This window comes from Amphiprion ocellaris, chromosome 12, assembly GCF_022539595.1.
Source record: "Amphiprion ocellaris isolate individual 3 ecotype Okinawa chromosome 12, ASM2253959v1, whole genome shotgun sequence".
NCBI lineage: Eukaryota > Metazoa > Chordata > Actinopteri > Pomacentridae > Amphiprion > Amphiprion ocellaris.
The window spans coordinates 12,373,365-12,393,183 of NC_072777.1; the positions used below are offsets into that span (position 1 = coordinate 12,373,365).

The following is a 19,819-nucleotide window of genomic DNA, read 5'->3' on the forward strand; positions in this document are numbered from 1 at the left end:
TTAAAGGATTCTGTATTAAAGTGATGAACAACTTTCACTTGTTACTCACTAAATTCACATAATAAAGCAAAAAACAAATTTACCTGCCTGCTTATTTTATCCAAGGACCATTTCTGAATTGATTTTTCTGAAAATGTACAGCTTGAAGGATTTAGTATTCATAAATCCCACGCACTGTTGGATTTTTGTACTATTCACTTTACCCACCTTTTTGTATGACTCCTTATTTGGCTATGATTTTCAATTTGGCAGACATTCAACAGATTTCCCGAAATGCAAATCAAAAGCAGGCGAACAAAGACTTTAAGGTGAGCAAGAACTGAAGTAGTTTTGCCCAGAACAAATTATTAACAACATTTTCTTTGCTCAATGCATTTTATGTTAATTTGAGTGACATTTTTTGTCACTTGCTGCAATATTTATTATCAATAGTTGTCTATTAGTGTGGTCTGCTTCATGTCTTTAAGAGAAGCTACTCCTAATGTCGACTCACCAAAGTTCTCCCCGCCCCAGATGTCCATTGCGGTGTCGTATTTGCCGAGATGATTGAACCAGGACCTGTCAATCACAAAGAGCCCACCTGCAATGATGGGAGTCCTGCCAGAGAGGGAGACATGAAGAGAGACAAAAACCCAATGAATGGACAAATAGACTGTCTAATTACAATTTTCCTCCTGAGCCACCTGAAATTGAGTCCAGTCTCATTAGCATCGCAGGACTGACGATGATATGATGATGAGACTCTATGAAAAATATCCAGAAGCATAATACAGTATATATTTTAGTTGGATACAAACAAACAAAGTAATATTATTATTGAGCAGCAAACCTGTCTGTCCCCACCTTTTTGCTGCTGACGTTTGTGTTTAAATTCCCCCAGAGGATCGTAACCTAATCCGGAAGTAAGGAGCTTCTGTTTAGGTGCTCTTTGTGTTTTCAAGAATAGAAACAGGTCTGTTGGTTTGCTGTGGTACACACACAGTCACTCAGCCACACAAATGCAGCCTGAATCATGATCTGGACAATGTAACGAGTGAATAGCTGAAGGCCAGCATGCGTCATCAAATACCCTCTGTTTATCAACAATTATCCTGCCGTCACCGCCCTCAAATAGCAATCGCTGTGTGTGTCTGTCAGTGTGTGCATGTCTATATGTGGGTGGAAGTACATAAAAACCCCTTTTTCAGGCTCAATTTGTCCTTGTGTGCTTAAAAGAAATGTACGTATGTGTGTATGGAGAACTTTAGTGTCTGTGTGTGAATGTGGGACTGAAGAAAGTGAGGAAATTAAATAGCATAAAATAACTTGGCAAATAAATGGAATGAAACAAGGCGGGTGCATTTTTGTGTGTGTGTGTGTGTTTCCTCTATCTATGTGAGTACCAGTCAGCGAGGGCTGTTAGTCCACAGTTTCAACGCTGATTAGAGAACATAACTCTGAAAAGCAGAATAAGGGTTAGATGCTATGGAATGATTTTTGTGAACAGTGGATTCACAAGTATAGTGTACAAATTAGTCCCTGTATGTTCCCAGATGTTTCAAACTGACGTCCAGGTGCAGACACTTCCTATCTATCTACAGTACATGTATCTCAGTATACATACACTCATCAGTACCCATCCATCTGTGAGAACCTAACGTGCTGCCGCCACTAAAAAAAGACACACACCAAGTCACACAGTCACAAGTTGGCGCCGCGATAAATCTGGGTTCCTGCCACTAATCTGACTTATGAAGAAGGAAGACTGCCAGAGTTTATTATTTATAACTGTGTGCGTGTGTTTGCTCGGTGCCATCCCTTTGTTTGTTTGTTCATTTCTCCACAGCAAATGATTTGTCAGGCATCGATGATTTGAGTTTGTGTAAACTTGCAGGAGATGAAGTTTTTCACTGCAGCAGTGATAGGTCAAAGCAGGGTGATACATTTGTTACAGACTGCTGCAGAGAGGACCTGTGTCATTCGTCATTTTAGCAGCGGAGGGCAACCTCAGTGCTGCAATTAACCCCCACAGACATGGATAATGTGATTTTGTAGATGTTGTTATTATTTTTCCAGCTTTATTCCGATTCTGAGGGTTTTAATGTAATATTCTGACTGTAGATCTTTTCTACCATATTCATATATGTATTACTGAATTAAGTGCTAGATACAGTAAATCACATTAACTTAATAATGTCAGTGGGTCTTATAGCTATGTAATCTGTGCATATATTCTTTATATTTTTCAATATTGCAAATATTTTGAATGCTGTGTGACTGTATGCTTTATTGTGACATACATGATGGTGCAGCTCAAATTGGGACTTCATGATATCATCATTTTAAATTTGAAACCTCATAGTTAGACGTTAAAACTTTAATTTGTGTGGAGACCTTTTCCTTCAACAGACTGCTACATTTACTGTGGCCTATTTGCTGCTAAGTGTTGTTGTTCTGAGTAGCAATTTGCTACCTTTCTAACTGTCAGTGCTAATAGTCGGTTCACACAGAGATCAGCCACAACATTAAAACCTACCTGGCAAATATTGTTGAAGTTCCTCTCACGCCACCAAAGCAGCTCTGACCCACCAGAGCATGGACGCAGGACCTATATATTATATTGGCAGTGGATTCTTTAAGTACTATAATTTGTGAGGTGGGGCCTCCATGGATCAAGCTCGCTCTGCTGCAGCAACCTGATGCTTGATCAGATGGGGATGGAGAGAGTTTAGAAGCTGGATTTATGTCCGGTGCTCTTTGTCTTTTTCCACGAGATGTTCAAGAGCAGTTGTAGTAGTGTGGTGCATTACCCTGCTGGGGGCGGATGCTGGTGTTGGGAGTGTTACCACCAGGAGGTGGAGGTGCGCTTGGTCTGCAACAATGTTTAGGTGAGTGGTACAAGGTGGGGAATCTATGGACTGGACTTTCCACAGATGCTCAATCGGGCTATCCATCAGTGCTTTTTATGTTGTGGCTGATTAGTGTTTTAGTTGAAGCATTAACATAAAGATGACAATACATGTAGCTGCTAAACCTTCTAATTTTGTGTGCCAGGCATAATAATAAAGACCCTATAGAGACCTTAAAGTCTGTAAAATCAGCTTCTGCTCACAAAACAACAACAACAAAAAAAAAAATGGCACCATTCAAAACTATAAGGCTGCCATAAGAAGACAAAACTCACTCAGAAAATTGACAATGGGGTCAAAATTTTATGAAAACAAACGAGGACCCACACACCCAAATCAGTAGATATATATATATTTATTAACTTCACACAGGCAAATACTGCACCGGGGAACCATACTGAGGAAGGTGTGGACAAACTGTCTGTGCAAACTCTCCCCTGTGCTTATAATTGCCTGTGTAAAGTTATTAAAGCACAATATCTACCAAGTCTTTGGTAGAGTGCAATGCTTTTTGAATATATTTCAGATACCCACTGAAAACAAATACATTAAGAAGAGACACTGGAAACAGCTCTGTAATAAACCCTCTATACTAGCTTACTTGACTACATACACACAGATCTGATTGACTTCTTATAGCACTTGAATAATTTGAATTAGTTTCAGCAATATCCAGGAAAATATGTGGTTTCATACATTTAAAAATACTGCAAATTAAATATTTTTCATTCCCTACAGAGACTGCTGAAAACTTTGCCTGTGCTGTGCTTTCCCTGGACAGATAAGTCTGAAGACAAACACACCCACAGAAACACACACACACGCACGCAGGCAAACACACACACACAGGCACACCACACGCACGCATGCATGCACACATGCACGCACGCACGCACACACACACACAGCACAGACCACATTTAGCACCAATTAAAACTCTCCATTCAAGCTTGAAACTAGAAAGTGAAGATCGGGGTTAAACGCACACGTCAAACATTTTTGGACAAACTTTTAAGTATTTATTTATTTAATTTCCTCCATATTTGGCGTATAGTTAGGAGACAAGGAAGTTAGAAAGAAAGTTACTCATTAGAAACCAGCTTGAACTTCCAGGTTTTAAATTAATCTAATGGTTTCATCTGTTCAAAATTCAAGCAACAGACATTTGCTAAATTGTTTCTCCTCCTCATATTGCAGTACATCAGTTCATTTTCATTTACATTCCTGTTCTCCTCTGTCTCACTCTGCCACCTCCTCTTCCTTCCTTCGTCTCTATTTTACTATTTGTCTGCGCTCACTTAACGAGCTCTGGGGTCGGGTTAGGTATCCTTCCTGTTTGTGTGTAACTGTGTATGACCATTACACTGTTTAAGTTTTTGTGTATGTGTGCATTACTTGATTGGCTGAGTCGGGTCGGTCCTTCGAGCTCTCTGTTCAGACGACAACTGCTCCCATTTAAAATGGAGACTCCAATCAAAACCTGAGAGAGAAAAAGAAAGTATAATACGTGCATTACATAATACTCTATATAGACTGTACTGCAACAAGACTTTATTCAGTTAAGTTACCAGGATGGGCTGGAGTTGCAGGAGACACACAGTTAAAAGCCGATTTCCTAAACTTGTTATACCTTCTGTACAATATTCTGATCATCTAAAAAAAAAAAAAAAACACCCACTGAGCTAAATTTTCTTTCCTGGTGTCACGGAAAATGTTAAAAAATCTGCAACAAATGAAACCTAGTGAGAGAAAGATAGAGGAATTTATATATTACGATCAATTAACTGACTGATAACATGAAAACTGAATCATTTTTAATGAAATATTTATTTATATTATTATTTATACAGTATGTCAGTCTTCTGAAGTAATTCTTTGTAAACCATCTGTTTCTGTATGGGTGGGTGTACGAGTAATAAACAAATATGTGCATGTGTGTATTGCTTTGTGTAGGTGAGTGAGTTAGCTGACAGCTGCAGGCCAGAGAGTTGTTGCCACAACACTCCTATCCCCTCTCTGTGTGTGTATGTATGTACAAGTCAACATGTGTCTATGTATGGGAGTGTCTGGATCAATGAAAGTCCTTCTTATAACCATGTTTTTTTATGTTTTGAGAAACTGCTTCATCTATAATTAAAATGTCCTTTATGAGACCAGCTATCACCACTGATTCCCCTTTGTGGTCTTCGTGTGTATATGTGTGTGTCGGACAGGGCTATTATCAGCATTGATTGGCAAATTGCTGTTACCAAAAGAGAAAGACTGGAATAAGACAAGCTAATGGAAAGAGAGAGGGACTACGAAAGTCTTAGAAGAGATTGACTTCAGAAACAGTGGAGGATGATAAAGGGAGATGAGACAGAACATTGTGTGTTGTTCTGACTTATTTTCAGGCCATTTAGTTTCAGCTCATGTGTATCTGCAGAATCTTGCCGAGCTAAAAGGAAAAGCGCTCCCCAGGGATTCTGTTCAACATGATCAGTCTGTGATGCTAAGTGCATTAATGGACAGTCAATGATTCATCCTCAACTTTCATTGCTATTAGTGATTTCCTGGGATCCAGGATTATTTATTACTGGACTGCACATACAAATAATTATCTGCATCCTTTGATACAATGGAGGAGCATGGACAGGTACTGGATATTTACACTTAAATGTACTCTGATTTTGCTAAATGTGCGAGGAAGTAAGAGGGGCTGGTTTCTGAAAGTCATAAATGCATACAGTTGCTCATATTATCTAATGACAGTTTCTTTGACAAAACATCACAGCTAGTAGACCGTGTACATAAAAATGGGAGAGAGGTTAACAGCAGCTTATAGCAAACAAGCACCAACCTCCACCTGGAGAGAGCAAAAACTGTACTTCCTTAAATGGCCACTTGAGGCTGGTCTAAAAGCGAGCCAATCCCCATAGAGGCCCATGTGAAAAAAGCTTAATTTAAACAAACAATGTTTACCAGCCTAGTACAAATAAAGAGCTTTGATATCTATAGCTAATTCCCACATTAATGACAAGTCTACAGGTGGTGAATTTTTAATCTGTCTCACCCATATATAATGTATATTTAAGACTTAAATTTAGCTCCACACCAGCTTCCTGTCTTTCCTTATTCTTGGATTAGTGAGCAAAGACGAAGTTAATAGGAGCCTGGCACTACCAAGATGATGATGGCTGGAGTCGCCACATGGAGCTTAAATCTGCTCTTCAGGAACTCTTGGGTAAGGGGTAGTTTGATAAGAAAAAATTAACCACCAAACTTAAAATTGCACAAGTGCAAGCAAAAGATGACATTTGAAGAGACACTAAAATACATTCAGCATTGCAAATGTATCCACTGTGAAAACCTAGATTTATTTTGGCAAATATGCCAAAGTTATTTGTTCTGAAATGTTTAGATTTGTGCCTCAGATGATTTTTGCAGCTATCTGCCATGTCAAACTGATTTCTCAGACATAAACATTTAAAAATAATAAACCCATAGGATCATTGCACCCCCTGATGTCTGTTTCTATGAGGTTATCATCAAATGAAACTACTACAGATAAACAAATATGGTCAAGACATTTTGATATATATTTTAAAGATAAAATCATATACAAGGAAAGAAACTATTCAGGTTCCCTTGGAGATCCTTCTTGAGTCATTAAGAACCTTGCGAGTCATTTCTAGGGGGAAAAAAATATTTCAAAAGGCTTTGAGGTTCAGTACAGAGGGAACAGGTTCATGAACTCATCATCAAGAGCCTCCTTGAATCAGAAACCCTGAGGGGTTTCTCTCTGTCATCTAAAGACACCCCGAAGGCGCCTCACAGCTATTTTTATTTCTCTGAGTGTTGGTGGAAGAAAATGTTTCCATACCTCCACGGAGATCAGCAGAGGCCGCCACATAGGCAAAAGTATCCATGTTGATGATGTCGATGACCGGGCTGACCACTCGTGTCGAGTCCTGGACACACAAAAAACACACATCGGGTTAAAGCTTTAAAGGAAATAAAATGAGGTGCCAAAGAAAGAGAAAAAAGATCTTTAGAAATACAAAATAAACATCTGAAAGAGAAAACGAGAGAGCAAAAAAGCGAATGTGTTCCTCTGTGTGGGTCATCAAATTCTACTCCAATAAATGAGATTTTCACTCCAATGTGTGTTCATCTGTGTGTAAAACAGTCCGTGTATTCCAAGGTCATTATACTGCACCACACTAAAAGTAATTTCAGTCATTCAGCACCAATCATGCACACAGCACATTCACTGAGGTGAGAGTGACCGCTACCTCTATTCACTTCAATTCAGTCCCAATTTATTCACTTTACCAACATTAATGTCAGACTATTGAGCCATATGAATTCAAGAAATACAGAGAAGTCTTTCAAATGAAAGCAGCATCCATTAAGGAGAAGCCAAAGAAATTATCCACACAGCGAACACAGAGTCACCGAAGACAAACACACAAGGACATTATGAAAAGTTCTTACTTGTGGAGAGTTTTGTGGTATTTCCTTCAATTCATGCTGGACATATGCAGGGTAAGAAGACTGCATTGGAGCTCATCTATCAGGACAGTCCTTACACTGATGTTTTGCTGTTGTCTTAAGATGTTAATTCTAGTAATGTATCCACAGAGTTAAACTTGCATTTCACTCACGAGTAAAGCCTGCACCACAAATATGGCTAGAAGCTGCCTGCAAGCTGACACAATACAGTAAAAAAGTATACATTTTAAGTCAAAATCTTAGCACCTGGGGAAGTAATCAATTAGTTACGGCTAGAGAGTCCTTTATGGCATTATTTGCAGTGTGATGTCATTCTGATGATTCTTGTGCTCCTGCATACCCTTTAATTAACATAATTTTCTGGTTTGCTCCACAGACGCTACACTTTTCTCAAGTAACAGGCAAGCTGCTAACTGCCCCCTCAGTTCTTCAGTTTACATCAAGTGCCTGTTTCTGTTTTACACCACACGATTTCCAGCGTTGCTAAGAATTAGTACAGGACAAAGGCACTTTTATTGACATTTTCTAACTAACCCTAAAAGTCTTTGGAATGTTTACTCTTCTGTTCATCTAAGAGTTCAAACGCAAAGTGATAAAAGGTTGTAATTAGTCTTTTTTTCTGTTAGGTTCTAATAGGCATACTTTTAAAACTCAAGAGAGAATCAGGATTGTTGGTTTAATCTGCATACAGTTTTTCAGAAGAGGAACAAATAACAGAATTTACCATAATGTTAAGATATAACTTACAATATCAAGTCAAAACCTGCAATTGAGGATTGCATTCCTTCCTCCCTTTGAAAATCCAACTACCAACAACTATTTAGTAAAGAAATCAGACATAAAGGCAGGAAGGCTGCAGGATAAAGAAGTTGTTGTGTTAAGTGGGAAAATTTTTAAATAAATGGATAAGTTAATGTTTATGCATTTTGGAAAAGTAATGTTTAATATTTGTGACTGGTTAATAAGGATATAGTGTTGTTCTTTATATATCTAAGTCACAGATTTACAATGACCACACAACACAACACAAAAATGGTTTAAAATGGAGTAGTATCAATACAACAAAAATGCCCATATCCCTTAACCTGGTGTAATCATCCATAAGGCAATAAGACTCTTATAGATTTAGTTTAGTTATTGCCTCTTAACCCTTAAACAGGGTCCTAAATCCTTTTAAAGTGAGAACTGGCAAAAAGTCTGTACTTGATTTCCCTCATATTTCTACCTTGATGGCACCATTTGCTCTTTACAAGGATAAAAGGTATAAAACGTCTCACACACACACACACCCATACACACTAGTAGTGCCAGAGTTGCGCTCCCTGTTAAATCATGGAGTGTACCTCTATTAGTTTGGTCAAACGGCTGGATGCGTCTTCAGCCAGTGATATTACAGAGCAGGTGGAGCGGTTCTGGACCATTAGCTGCAGGGTCAGTGCAAGGGGACGCCGGCTGCATCCTTCTACAGCTCCAGCCACATTACAAAGCACTGTGTCTGCTTTAATAGCTGTTAGGGTAATGACACTGTGCAGCACTCAGGGTGAAGCATTCGCGACATTACTGTTGTAATTGGATGAGTGTTATTTTCAAATCACTCTGGAGCAGTTTCTTAATTTTAGCTATTCCTTTTTCTTCCACCTGACTTGAAATGAGAGCATTTGATGACTGAGCTGAGGAGGAAGTGACCCCAAAACAATCTGCATCACCATCACCCTTCATGCATCCCTCCTTTATCACTTCTACTTTAATGATTTTAGACTTGGAATTTGTAAAGGTGGAACTTTTAATCATTTATCGGAGGGCATATTTAATATGATTTGTTTTTTTCTTTGTCGTGTACAATGTGATGTATTATTTCTTTATTTTATGTTAAAAGATGACCTCACAGAAAGAGGAGTCTATCTGTTTTCTGTTTGTAATTCATTGTTTTTGTTTTCAGTGTTGGCCAGAGCACTTGACTATAGATGAGACTGTTTTTCACTTTGGTGGGAAAGCTAAACCGCTATTCAATAGTAAAAAGAACTCCGGCTTTACTGATTTTTGCAACCTTTCATCTGTGGGTCTTTTTTATCGTATAATGGCAGAGATGGCATTCTCTGCAGTTCTGGCTTACAGACAGCTCTCCTTGTGCATGTGCAGCTGCTGCAATTATGTCTGTTACCTTTTACTTTGTTTAAAACACTAAAAATATCACCATTGTACTGTCTGGAAAACCTCCTCCTATGAAAATCAAGTTTTCTTTGTTATCAGCGATTAGGAAAACACCTAAAGTGACTGTTCACTATATGCTTTTCTTGCACACAATTGATGTGTAATCATTTGCCAGTGATTACAAGAAGAATTGCAAATACTTCACTGTGATGAATATGGGTTGAGTCACAACTGAACAGAACCAATCAGTGGTAAAGAACAGGGAAATTGGTATTTATTCAAATGAGAACGCTGCAGATTTCTTTCTATTCTGAGTCACTGCCCTGACAATAAAATGACCACACAATAATTATATGGCATGGCTAGCAAAAGGTTTTGCTCATTCAACAGCAACAAATCCCAAAGGTTTTAGTTTCTTTCTGGCATCAACTATTTTCTGCTTCTGAAGGGAGACAGGGCAGAAAAAGTTTGAGAACCACTGGGTTAAATGAAAGAAACCCCGTACGATGAAACACACTAAGGAATGAAAGCTAGTAGAACAGATGATGACCTGAAAGTCAGGCAAGGCTTCAGCTCAGTATATCAGTGAGACAGACAATTATTTTTAGGGGAATAGGATTTTATGGTGGTCTGAAGTTTTGCCTGTGTGTGTGTGTGTTAACCTGGATCAATATCTCATACATTTAAATCTTAATATATGACTATAAAGTGACTAGACAGACAGTGACGGATGACTCTCGTGCATGAAAACACACACAAGCCGTGAGTATGAATATGGATGATGATGGTACAGCGGCAGAAACAGAACAGACTCTCTGGTGGATTTACTTATTGATCACTGTTCTACAGACTGAAGGTTGCGTATATCAGCAAAAGAACAGCTGACTTGATAAATTGGACAAGTAAAAGACAAGAGAGAAAATCAAGAGATGAGGAAAAGTGAGAGCAGAACGTGTGAGGACAGGAAAAGTCATAAGAGAGGACAAAAAGACAACAAGGAAGAAAAAAAGAAGGCGAGGTGAGGTATAGAGGATGGACATAAGAGAAGAGAAAGAGGAAGAGAACAGGTGAGGTTAGGTGAAAGAGAAGAAGCGTGAGGAGAAGGGAAGGGCAGATATGAAGAGAAAAGGGATGAAGGAGAGTGTAAAGGGTGAAAGGTTCGTTGAGGAGATGAGGAAGAGGTGGATTAAGAAAAGAACAGATCAAGATCAAAGATGGTTGGAGCTGAGTTCAAACGGAGAGAAAAGAAAGGTGGAATAAAAGGGAATAAGTGCAAGACAAGTGAAGAGGTGCGAGATAAGGGGAAGTAGGAGACAAGACAGGGACGTGACAGGCAATCAGAAGAAGTGAGTGGTGAGGAGAGGAGTCAGGAAAGGTGGCAGAGTAAAAGTAAGGACATGAGAGAAGAAAAGAGAAGAGAGTAATGACAGGGCAGAAAAGGAGACATGGGGAGACAGTGGAAGAGAAGAAGGCTACAGAAAAGGTTAGAGAAGAGCAAAAAAAGGGAGACTGATAAAAGGGTGGATAAAGTGGTAACAAGTGACAGAGGAGGTCAGGAGAGAGGAGATTGGAGGAGAGGAGGTGAAAGGAGACAAACGAGGTGACAAGTGAGAAGATGAGGAGGAGGAGAGGAAGAGGAGACACAAACAGAGGAGAGCAGAGGGGTGAGAGGGGTGAAGGAGAGAGTGCAGCACTTATTTCTTAATGAGAGGCAATCAGACCATCAGCTATTTTCTCTCATGGTGCGATTTCACCTCAACCACTGGAGTCATCACACACACAGAGACACACACAAAGACTTTTTGTAGTGCACTAAAGCGTTCCATATTTTTAAGACTGGCCTTGAAGTTATTGGTGCTCATAGTCCCCTTCAAGTACACGTGTAACTCTAAAATGCACTTTTCTCCAAGATTTGAGGTGTGAAAAATAAGTGGATTGTAAATTAGGACTGAGAGAGCCTCAAATGCTTTGTTGTTTGTTGGTGCTAGGGGAGTCGTGGTGTACCTGTTTGATCCTCTGCAGGAGGGGGGGCAGCCAGTCCTTGTTGACCTCACAGTGGCTGTCCAGGAAGGTGAGCACTCGGGCCCTGGCAGCATCAGCCCCCCGCACTCTGGACCTGATCAGACCTGATGCACAAACAGAAATACACGTTGTTTTTTGAAAGCTTCATGCATATCTATACATATAAACAGCTCCGCATATTAATCACACCTGTTTAAGCTTTAAGCTAACAGTCAGTTTCAGCCCACAAGTCCTCATGAACAACTGCTATTCATACTGTCACTGACAAAGCAAAAGTGCCATTTATACTGAACAGAAGGATTAAATGCATGGATGGAATGTCTTGTGAGTCGTGTACTAGCATGTGCAATTATTAATCCAAATGTAGAATTTGTTTCATCTAATGCACAGAAAAAAAAACAACTTTAAGATAACTTTTGTTAGTTGTAGCATCCTAACCTTGATAAGCAGATAAAGATGGGGCAGTGCCACCCAGTATATAAAATGAAAAGTGACAGGTTTGATTTTTATTACACAGTGGTGAATGGAGTTCTGAAAGTAGACAGATAATATAGACAGACTTTATTCATCCCCTTGAGGAAATTCAAGAAAGTCTGTATCATTTTATTTTTACCGTAGTAAAACTTCAACTTTTAGTTTTACTTGTGTTCAAGCTGCATCATACAGGAAGCATTTCATATTTCAGAATTCCCAGTTCAGACCTATAATGTACTAGACAGTGTACCAACCAGAACTGGCAGTCCTGCACAAGAAATAATAAAAACTGCACCTTTGATTATTATTCATGCTTTTGATTTACTTACAATATTTTGGGACGAAAGACCTTACAAATGAACAATGACAACCAGGAAAAAAAGAAAATGAAATTGAAAGAAAAAGTATTAAGACAAAGAACACGTGTATTTAAGACTGCTAACAATAAAAAACCATGTTATTATAATAGTGATACATCCGTCTAAGGTGGTGCGATTGTGCCATATTATTACATATTATCACCCTAACTTCATTTTAATCTTTTATAACCAACAGATTAAAAAAGTGAGGTATATTATTAAAAACACATATTTTACAACAAAAACGTAATAACAGTTCAATCACAATTAAAAACTACAACTGTTACCACTGTTATACTTTTATCACAACAACTAATAACAATCATGTCAAATATAATAAAGAAAATAAAAATAAAAACATTTTGACTAGAGTCAACTGACTAAAATTTCACTTCTGCATCCATTTCAGATGTCATCATCCCACTCATAGAAACAGTAACTCGGTGGATTTTCACCCAGGAGACCTGAGTTTGAATTTCGTCTATACACTCATTTCTTATAGTATTATATTCTGCCTTGTTACATTTTGACTTTGACTTTTGTTTAGTTAAGTTTAGTCACCAAAATTGCTTTGTAAGGCTAGGATTAAAGAGTCACATATTGTGCTCATTTTCAGCAAATAATCAAAGTCTCACATGTCTCACATGATTTTAGAGCTGTTCTAAATCTGCTGTTTTGCTTTCAAGGCCAATCAGCTGCTGCCGTTCTTGCATCCTTCAGGAAGAACACGCTGTCAGTCACAGTTTGATCAAGTCAAAATCTTACTGACTTGTAAAGCTGGGAGGCCAACTGGTTGTTGGGGGGCTTGAGGTATGGCAGAAGTAAATATCCTCATAATTTACCTGCTTGTATTTTATATCTCACACAAAACACAGTAACAATGGATATTCACCATATGGGACCTTTAAAACACAACAAAAGTTTAACTTTGTATGTTTACAAGATGATGACTGCACTGGACATTTTACATGCACTGTGATGATTGGAAGAGGTGGCAGATGTTATCAGGGTTGTTTATTAATGATGAGAGTGGTGAAGACAAATCTACTGAGCTGACTGGGAAGTGAAGGACGTTTCTTCTGGTCCATATATATACTAACAATCTGTGATGATAGCACGCTGATACTGTCTGAATCGAGCAAACTCTGACAGTCTAGACTCTTAATAACTTTCATAGAGTCTATTTATTTCTCATGTGTGTTCATACATACGTTGACGTCCAAATGTTATACATGCGCTTGGATGCAGTTGATATTGAACATAAAGCCTCAGAGCTGTCAGTGCTTCTTTCTGCTAAATTGAAATCCTCCACTTTGCCTACTGAAATTGATTCTTTTCAGGGCAGCAGATCGGATGAGACAGTATATATTGAAGTTTCACGCTCACGAGCTGTGACTATCAGTTAAACACACACAACCTCCATCATCCTCCTACAAACACACACAGACGTTAAGTCAAAGTTATGGGAGGAAAAGAAAATTTCCGGTATTGGTAGGGATGGAACCCTTAACCTTGGCAGTATTAGTGCCTTGCTCTGTTTATTGATGTCTGCTCTCTCCCTTTCTCTTTCTTTCTCACTGTAGCTCGCTCGCTCACTCGCTCTAGCAGTCAGTCAGCACAGGGGAAAATCGATGCAGGGCTCTTAGAGGCGCTGTCAGACATGGACACAACCTTTTAACAGGCGCATCGCACTCTGCATGTGTGTGTGTGTGTGTGTGTGTGTGTGTGTGTGTGTGTGTCCAAAGACAGAAAGAAGCGAGGAAGGCACGGGTTATGTCCAGGAAAGCAAATGCGTGCGCTGGCTGATTGCGGTTGTGTTTTAGTAAGGAAGAGAGAGACGGAGAGTGTGTGTTTGTGTGTAAATGAGCCTGTTAGGGAGGTCTCCCTGATGGGGGCCAGTGTTCTCTTCTATTTGGACTAAATGGTCTAATCAATACTCCCTGACATGGAGACATAATGTGTGTGTGTGTGTGCATGTGTGTGGGAGTGCTTGCTCTTTTCAATCAGTGTGTACACATGTGCAAGGGTGACTGTGCCATATTGTGTGCGAGTTGCCATGGTTGTACATGGGTCCATTGTGAGTGTGTGTGTCGGTGACATTGTACGAGGGGCTGTGAAGTTTCACGTGGCGCCGTTAGGCCGAGGCTCAGCCAATTAAAAATCCCATTTCATCCTCAATAAGGCTTTATTTTCTGGATGGAAGGACACACACACACACACACACACACACCCACACACACACAAACTGGACCCACGCACATGTAGACACACATGGATTTAAGCACAGACTGATGAAAGTGGACGCTCATTTAGTTAGGTACACACACACACACACACACACACACACACACACACACACACACACACACACACACACACACACACGCACACACACACGCACGCACACACACACACACACGCACAATGCAGGGCAGGCTGACTTTGTACAGAGGAGAGAGTGTTAATCTACATCGATAACTCTTAACTGTCTGCACCTACACGTTGTGTGTGTGTGTGTGTGTGTGTTTGTGTTTGTGTGTGTCTTCCTGTGCTTGTGTGGATAAATTTCATTTCAAAACCATAATGACGTCTTGGTCGGATCTCACAACTGGTCAGTCAGAGGGTTAAGACTTGGTCTAAAAGGTTAATGTTAGGGTAATGCTCCAGTCCTAACAAGCATTGAACAGAGGTGTTTCAAATCTGATCTCAGATATCAACCTCCTACGACCTGGCATTCATATCTTCTTTTTTTCAAAAAAGACTGTATTGATGATGATGATAATAATAATAATAATAATAATAATAATAATAATAATAATAATAACATACATTTAATATTAATATAATATTAATATAATAAACATAATAATCAGATATTAGATATTATCCAATTATTATATTTATTGGTTACTCCTTATCCCAAATAACTGGAAGAAATCTAAAATGCAAGCCCAACCAAAGCGTGGGTCTTAAGAGGTCAAACTAAATCCTCTAATTTCTCTGTTTGGGCTCATTCAAGAGGAGATGCAGCTAACTCTAGGAACATTTTGTGTTTGTTTACATTTTAGAAAAGTTGGAAGGCTGGAGGGTGCAGCATTTCTTAAATGGTATGAAAAACTGCTCCTGGGGTGAAACTGACAAAATGATGTATTCTGTCCAGTGAAAAGGAATTCTTGAGTGGTCTGTTCACTGTAAAAGCTGCTTGTGCTTCTCCTTTAAGAAACTGGATGAAGTCTGTTTTTGGCTGAACTGTGATTACACAGTGCAGATAGGAGACATTAAAAATTTAAGTAGTAAAATATCTATGGTATGTAAAGAAAACATTTTTTCCCAGTATTGTTAACACCTTGGATGCTTGGAAAAAATATTGTACATGTTGAAAATGTGACAGGACCAAATTCACCCCAGAAACTGCTTGTGGTTCAGTGGATTAAAATTTGTGAATACCAGATAGAATCATAGAGAGTAAGACATTTTGTCTGGTTATCCCTGATCTGAAGGGCTTTTATGCTAGATATAGACAAGTTGACGTTGTGAATGGCCACACTTGAAGGTGACGTGAAAAGCCAACTATCTCAGAGAGAAGTCAGACATAATGAATAGTTCAGTTGGGGATAATGGTGCACACTCTCCACAGAAGCATTTATGGTGTTGCATTTGGTAGCAGACTTCTAAGGAAATGTGTGACTAATGATAGTGGGGACTTTGAGTGAGGAGTTCAAACCCTGTTTACTTTCTCTGCGCTGCATGAAGTGGACTTGATTGGTGTGATTGTTGGATTGTTCATTTCAGAAAACTACCAAAATTGCAGGGCACAGCCCTCCTACTTCCAAAGCTGGAAAGGTGTCGATATTGTTTAACAATTCATCAAGCGCTTTGTATGAATCATACTGATGCCGTTAATGGGATGTCTTCAGACGAGGCATTTCAGACCTTATTTTAAACTAGCTCTTCTATACATGTCAGATGAAATAGATGTTTTAGCTTCAAGGCAATTTTCCTCATTTAGGAGCCAAAGTGAAAGGTTGCAAAAAAAAAGACAAAGAACTTAGGTTTCTTAGAAGTTTTGAGATCAATTGAGTCTGAGCTGTAATACAAGCACATAAACGGGCTCATTCCACACACACAGTAGATTTATAAGCCAACAAGGGCATCTGTATAGTTTCCAGATTGGCTGTTTAAAACAAACAGATATGAACTACAAAAACACTCCATCCTTCAAATTTTGGTTTGGGTAACCTGAAAAAACCTTTACATTAGGTTTAGGTGTATGTTACTTTAAGGGGCTAAGGAATGTATTATGTCGACGAGCTTCCTCACAAGTGTGTAAGTGCAAATGTGAGTGTGTGTGTGTGTCAGAGAAGACATACAGTATCAGCCTGGTGTGTTTTTATGGCCATTAAAAAGACAATCAAGTCAGAAAGCCTGAAGCTATAAACTATTAACTAGCCGAACTGATGAACCCTGCCTCTGTGTGTGTGTGTGTGTGTGTGTGTGTGTGTGTGTGTGTGTGTGTGTGTGTGTGTGTGTGTGTGTGTGTGTGTGTGTGTGTGTGTGAGAGAGAGAGATCAGCATGACTGTGCTATAATGAAATCCTTCGGTGACAGCATGTAGAACAAGTATTCCTGTTGTTACAGAGAGAGACAGAGAGGTGGGTGACAGGGAATGAGAACTATAAGATACAAACAACAAATCCAGTTAGAAAGACAGATAAAATACAAAATATGAGAAAAAAATAAAGCGTGAGACATGCAGGAAGAGGGAGAAAGAGAGGAAGGTGCAGAAAAAGGCAGAACAGAGAGATATTAATGAAGTTAAGTGGTCTGAAGACTCATAATTCAGACATTTTAGGGCAGTAATCTGAGGTCAACTCGCACTGCTCTCAACAACAAGCATGTTTGAAGTGGCTTCTGAGTGTTTTTTTTCTGGGAAAATGCTTTTGATCTCAGGTGGCAATGAGACGTCTGAAAATGTCTCCGTCTGTCACTTTCCAGGGGAACTGTAGAGATGTTAGTTGATAGTGAGAATATAATCTGCACCACCCAAAGATGATGCTCAGATAGAGGAGTTATTGTGAAGGTGTAGGTGTGTTCACACGCATGAGCACCATTCTCAGCATCTGTTATCAGAAAGGGTTTAAACATGTGTGTTTCTTTGGTATATACATGACTGTTGGGTTGGTAATCGTGAATGTTTACTTGTAGAAATGAGCAGAACTAACAGACGCCTGCAATTAGAGTGCTGTCAGTTTCTAACAGCGTAATTCCTGTTTTGTGAATAAATCTTACATTTCATGAGGAACATGCAGCTTTTAAAAGGAACATTTTCAAAGGATTGTAGCAGTGGGCTGTCATGCTTTTTATATCCATGTCAAACATGATGGGGAAAAAGGGCCATGCAGGGCCAGATGGGACTTTTCATCTTAACAGTACGTCTAAGATGAGCTTTAGGTGTCTTTTTTTTGTAATTTTTGTATCATTGTATGCTTATGATCAACATGTCTACTATTTCATTCTTTAATTGGCTCCCATTCAGCTTCTGCAAAGTGACTGCCAGTCTTCCTAGGGTCCAATTCTTTTATTTATAGCAGGTAATACCCAAGAGGCTGTAAATGATTGCAATGGGTAATGTTGGGGCTAACAACATGTTCACAAAGAAGGCCCATAGAACAGATATGCCTGCGTTTTAATCTGTCTACATTGCACTGGCTGCGTAATAGCTTTTTTATAATACAACTACAACGCACTGGGCTCTGAGCAGCACCAAAACACAGGTGACCCACAACTAACACTGAGCCTGAATGCATCCTGTGTAGATGAAGCTCTGCAGCTGCTACCTTATGCCTCCTGTGTAGACAGAATATAAGAAACATCAAATACAAAATGTCATTAATATATAATTTACAAAAAAAAACTATTCTGAAACATACAACATTGCTCACTGAACCTTACATAATTCCTGAGCTTTGGATTTTCTCTCACCTGTGCTGCGAGGCAACATCAAGCTAAACAGGAAGGAGTTCACAAGGCTTTACCAGAAGCTTTATGGTCCAGACAATATTATTAAAACTATCTCCCCAGAAGAGATAACACCACATAGTGCTCTTCCTCTCCCTCTCCCTCCTCTGTCATGAACTCATCTCTATTTTGGTCAGGTTACATTTTGATCCTCTCTCCCCTGCAGAATAGACACCGTCTACAATAATTGTAAAACTATTCTTGTCACAGATTGTATAAAAAAAAAAGGATAAACCTTCAGTAACATCACCCCGAACAGCAGTTCTGAAGCTCAGTGTTTTGGCAGTGACCAATATTTCTCTTGATGCCTGGCTAATCCAAAAATGAGCAAAGAGCATGAGGAAAGCTGAGGCAGGCAATGAAAATGTCTCCAGACCATGAACTGTCCTGATTGTACTCACCTGTAACTCAAAGCAGCCATACACTCAATTATGCAAAACTTTAAGCCTTAACGCATTTAAACCGACAAGTTCTGGGAAAATTCACTCTCAGTACAGTTGTCATGAACAGGGGAATTAGCCAAACGGATCAAATCTGTTTTCTGTACCAGGCTGTAAACATGTTTATTTCTGCAATAAATATGTTCATTTTAACATGAGGCTCATGGACTGGATAATAAAGATCAACGTAGGTACGACATCACACGTTATGGTTCTACACTCAGAAACAGACGCCAGGATTTTGCTACTTCCTGATTGCCATCTTGGATTTTTGGAACCAGAGACGAAAAAAAGATCCTCAGAGGGCGGAGCTGGAGAGCAGTGATTGGTCAGACTGACTGAGAGCCGAAGACTCTCTGTCCCACCCATATTTACTGGCTTCTGCTGTTTACCGACGCTGCTGCTAACAACGTTAGCCTCCAAAAGTGAAGCTAAACTCTTCTCTGGTCAGCACACACAGAAAGTCCATCAACATACAGAGTGCACTGCACACATTATATCTGACACTAAAGCTGCATATGAAGTGCATTAAAAGCGGCACAATAACAAAATAAACATTTCCTTACTGAACTATCAGAGTCCTTTCAGTGCCTGTTGCTAGAATCAGTCAAAGGCAGAAAATTGGTTAAAACAAGTCAATGGGCAGAAAAACTGTCTGTGGAAAATATCCTGTTGCTCCACTGATAAATAAACTAACAGTTATTATATCAGAATTAAATCCAAACAAGGAGAACGGAGTTTGCGGTGAATGAGCGTCTAGGCTGCCTCCTCCAGAGAACCTGTCATTCCAAACCAGACTGTTGATCAGGTAACCACGCCCTTGACTTCGCTAAACTTTAACACACTATATAAAATTCAATATTGATTTATTTTCAGATCGTCCAACTGAAGTCTTGTTTTGACCATGAAAACTAACAAAAAATAAATAAATCCTGAGCCGTAGAAAAGCAGTCTATCGAGTTTTATTTTTTCCC

At 39.3% G+C, this 19,819-nt stretch overlaps 1 protein-coding gene across 1 annotated transcript in view; it reads right to left on the bottom strand.

The window, feature by feature from the left end:
• galnt14 (UDP-N-acetyl-alpha-D-galactosamine:polypeptide N-acetylgalactosaminyltransferase 14 (GalNAc-T14)) overlaps positions 1 to 19,819 on the bottom strand; it is a 193,590-nt gene that overhangs the window by 31,880 nt on the left and 141,891 nt on the right. Inside the window, exons 6-9 of the mRNA XM_055016107.1 lie at positions 11,538 to 11,659; positions 6,751 to 6,838; positions 4,284 to 4,368; positions 494 to 597 (exon numbers count right to left, since the gene is read on the bottom strand). Of these exons, the coding sequence (XP_054872082.1) occupies positions 494 to 597; positions 4,284 to 4,368; positions 6,751 to 6,838; positions 11,538 to 11,659 (399 nt within the window). The remainder of the gene's footprint in view (positions 1 to 493; positions 598 to 4,283; positions 4,369 to 6,750; positions 6,839 to 11,537; positions 11,660 to 19,819) is intronic.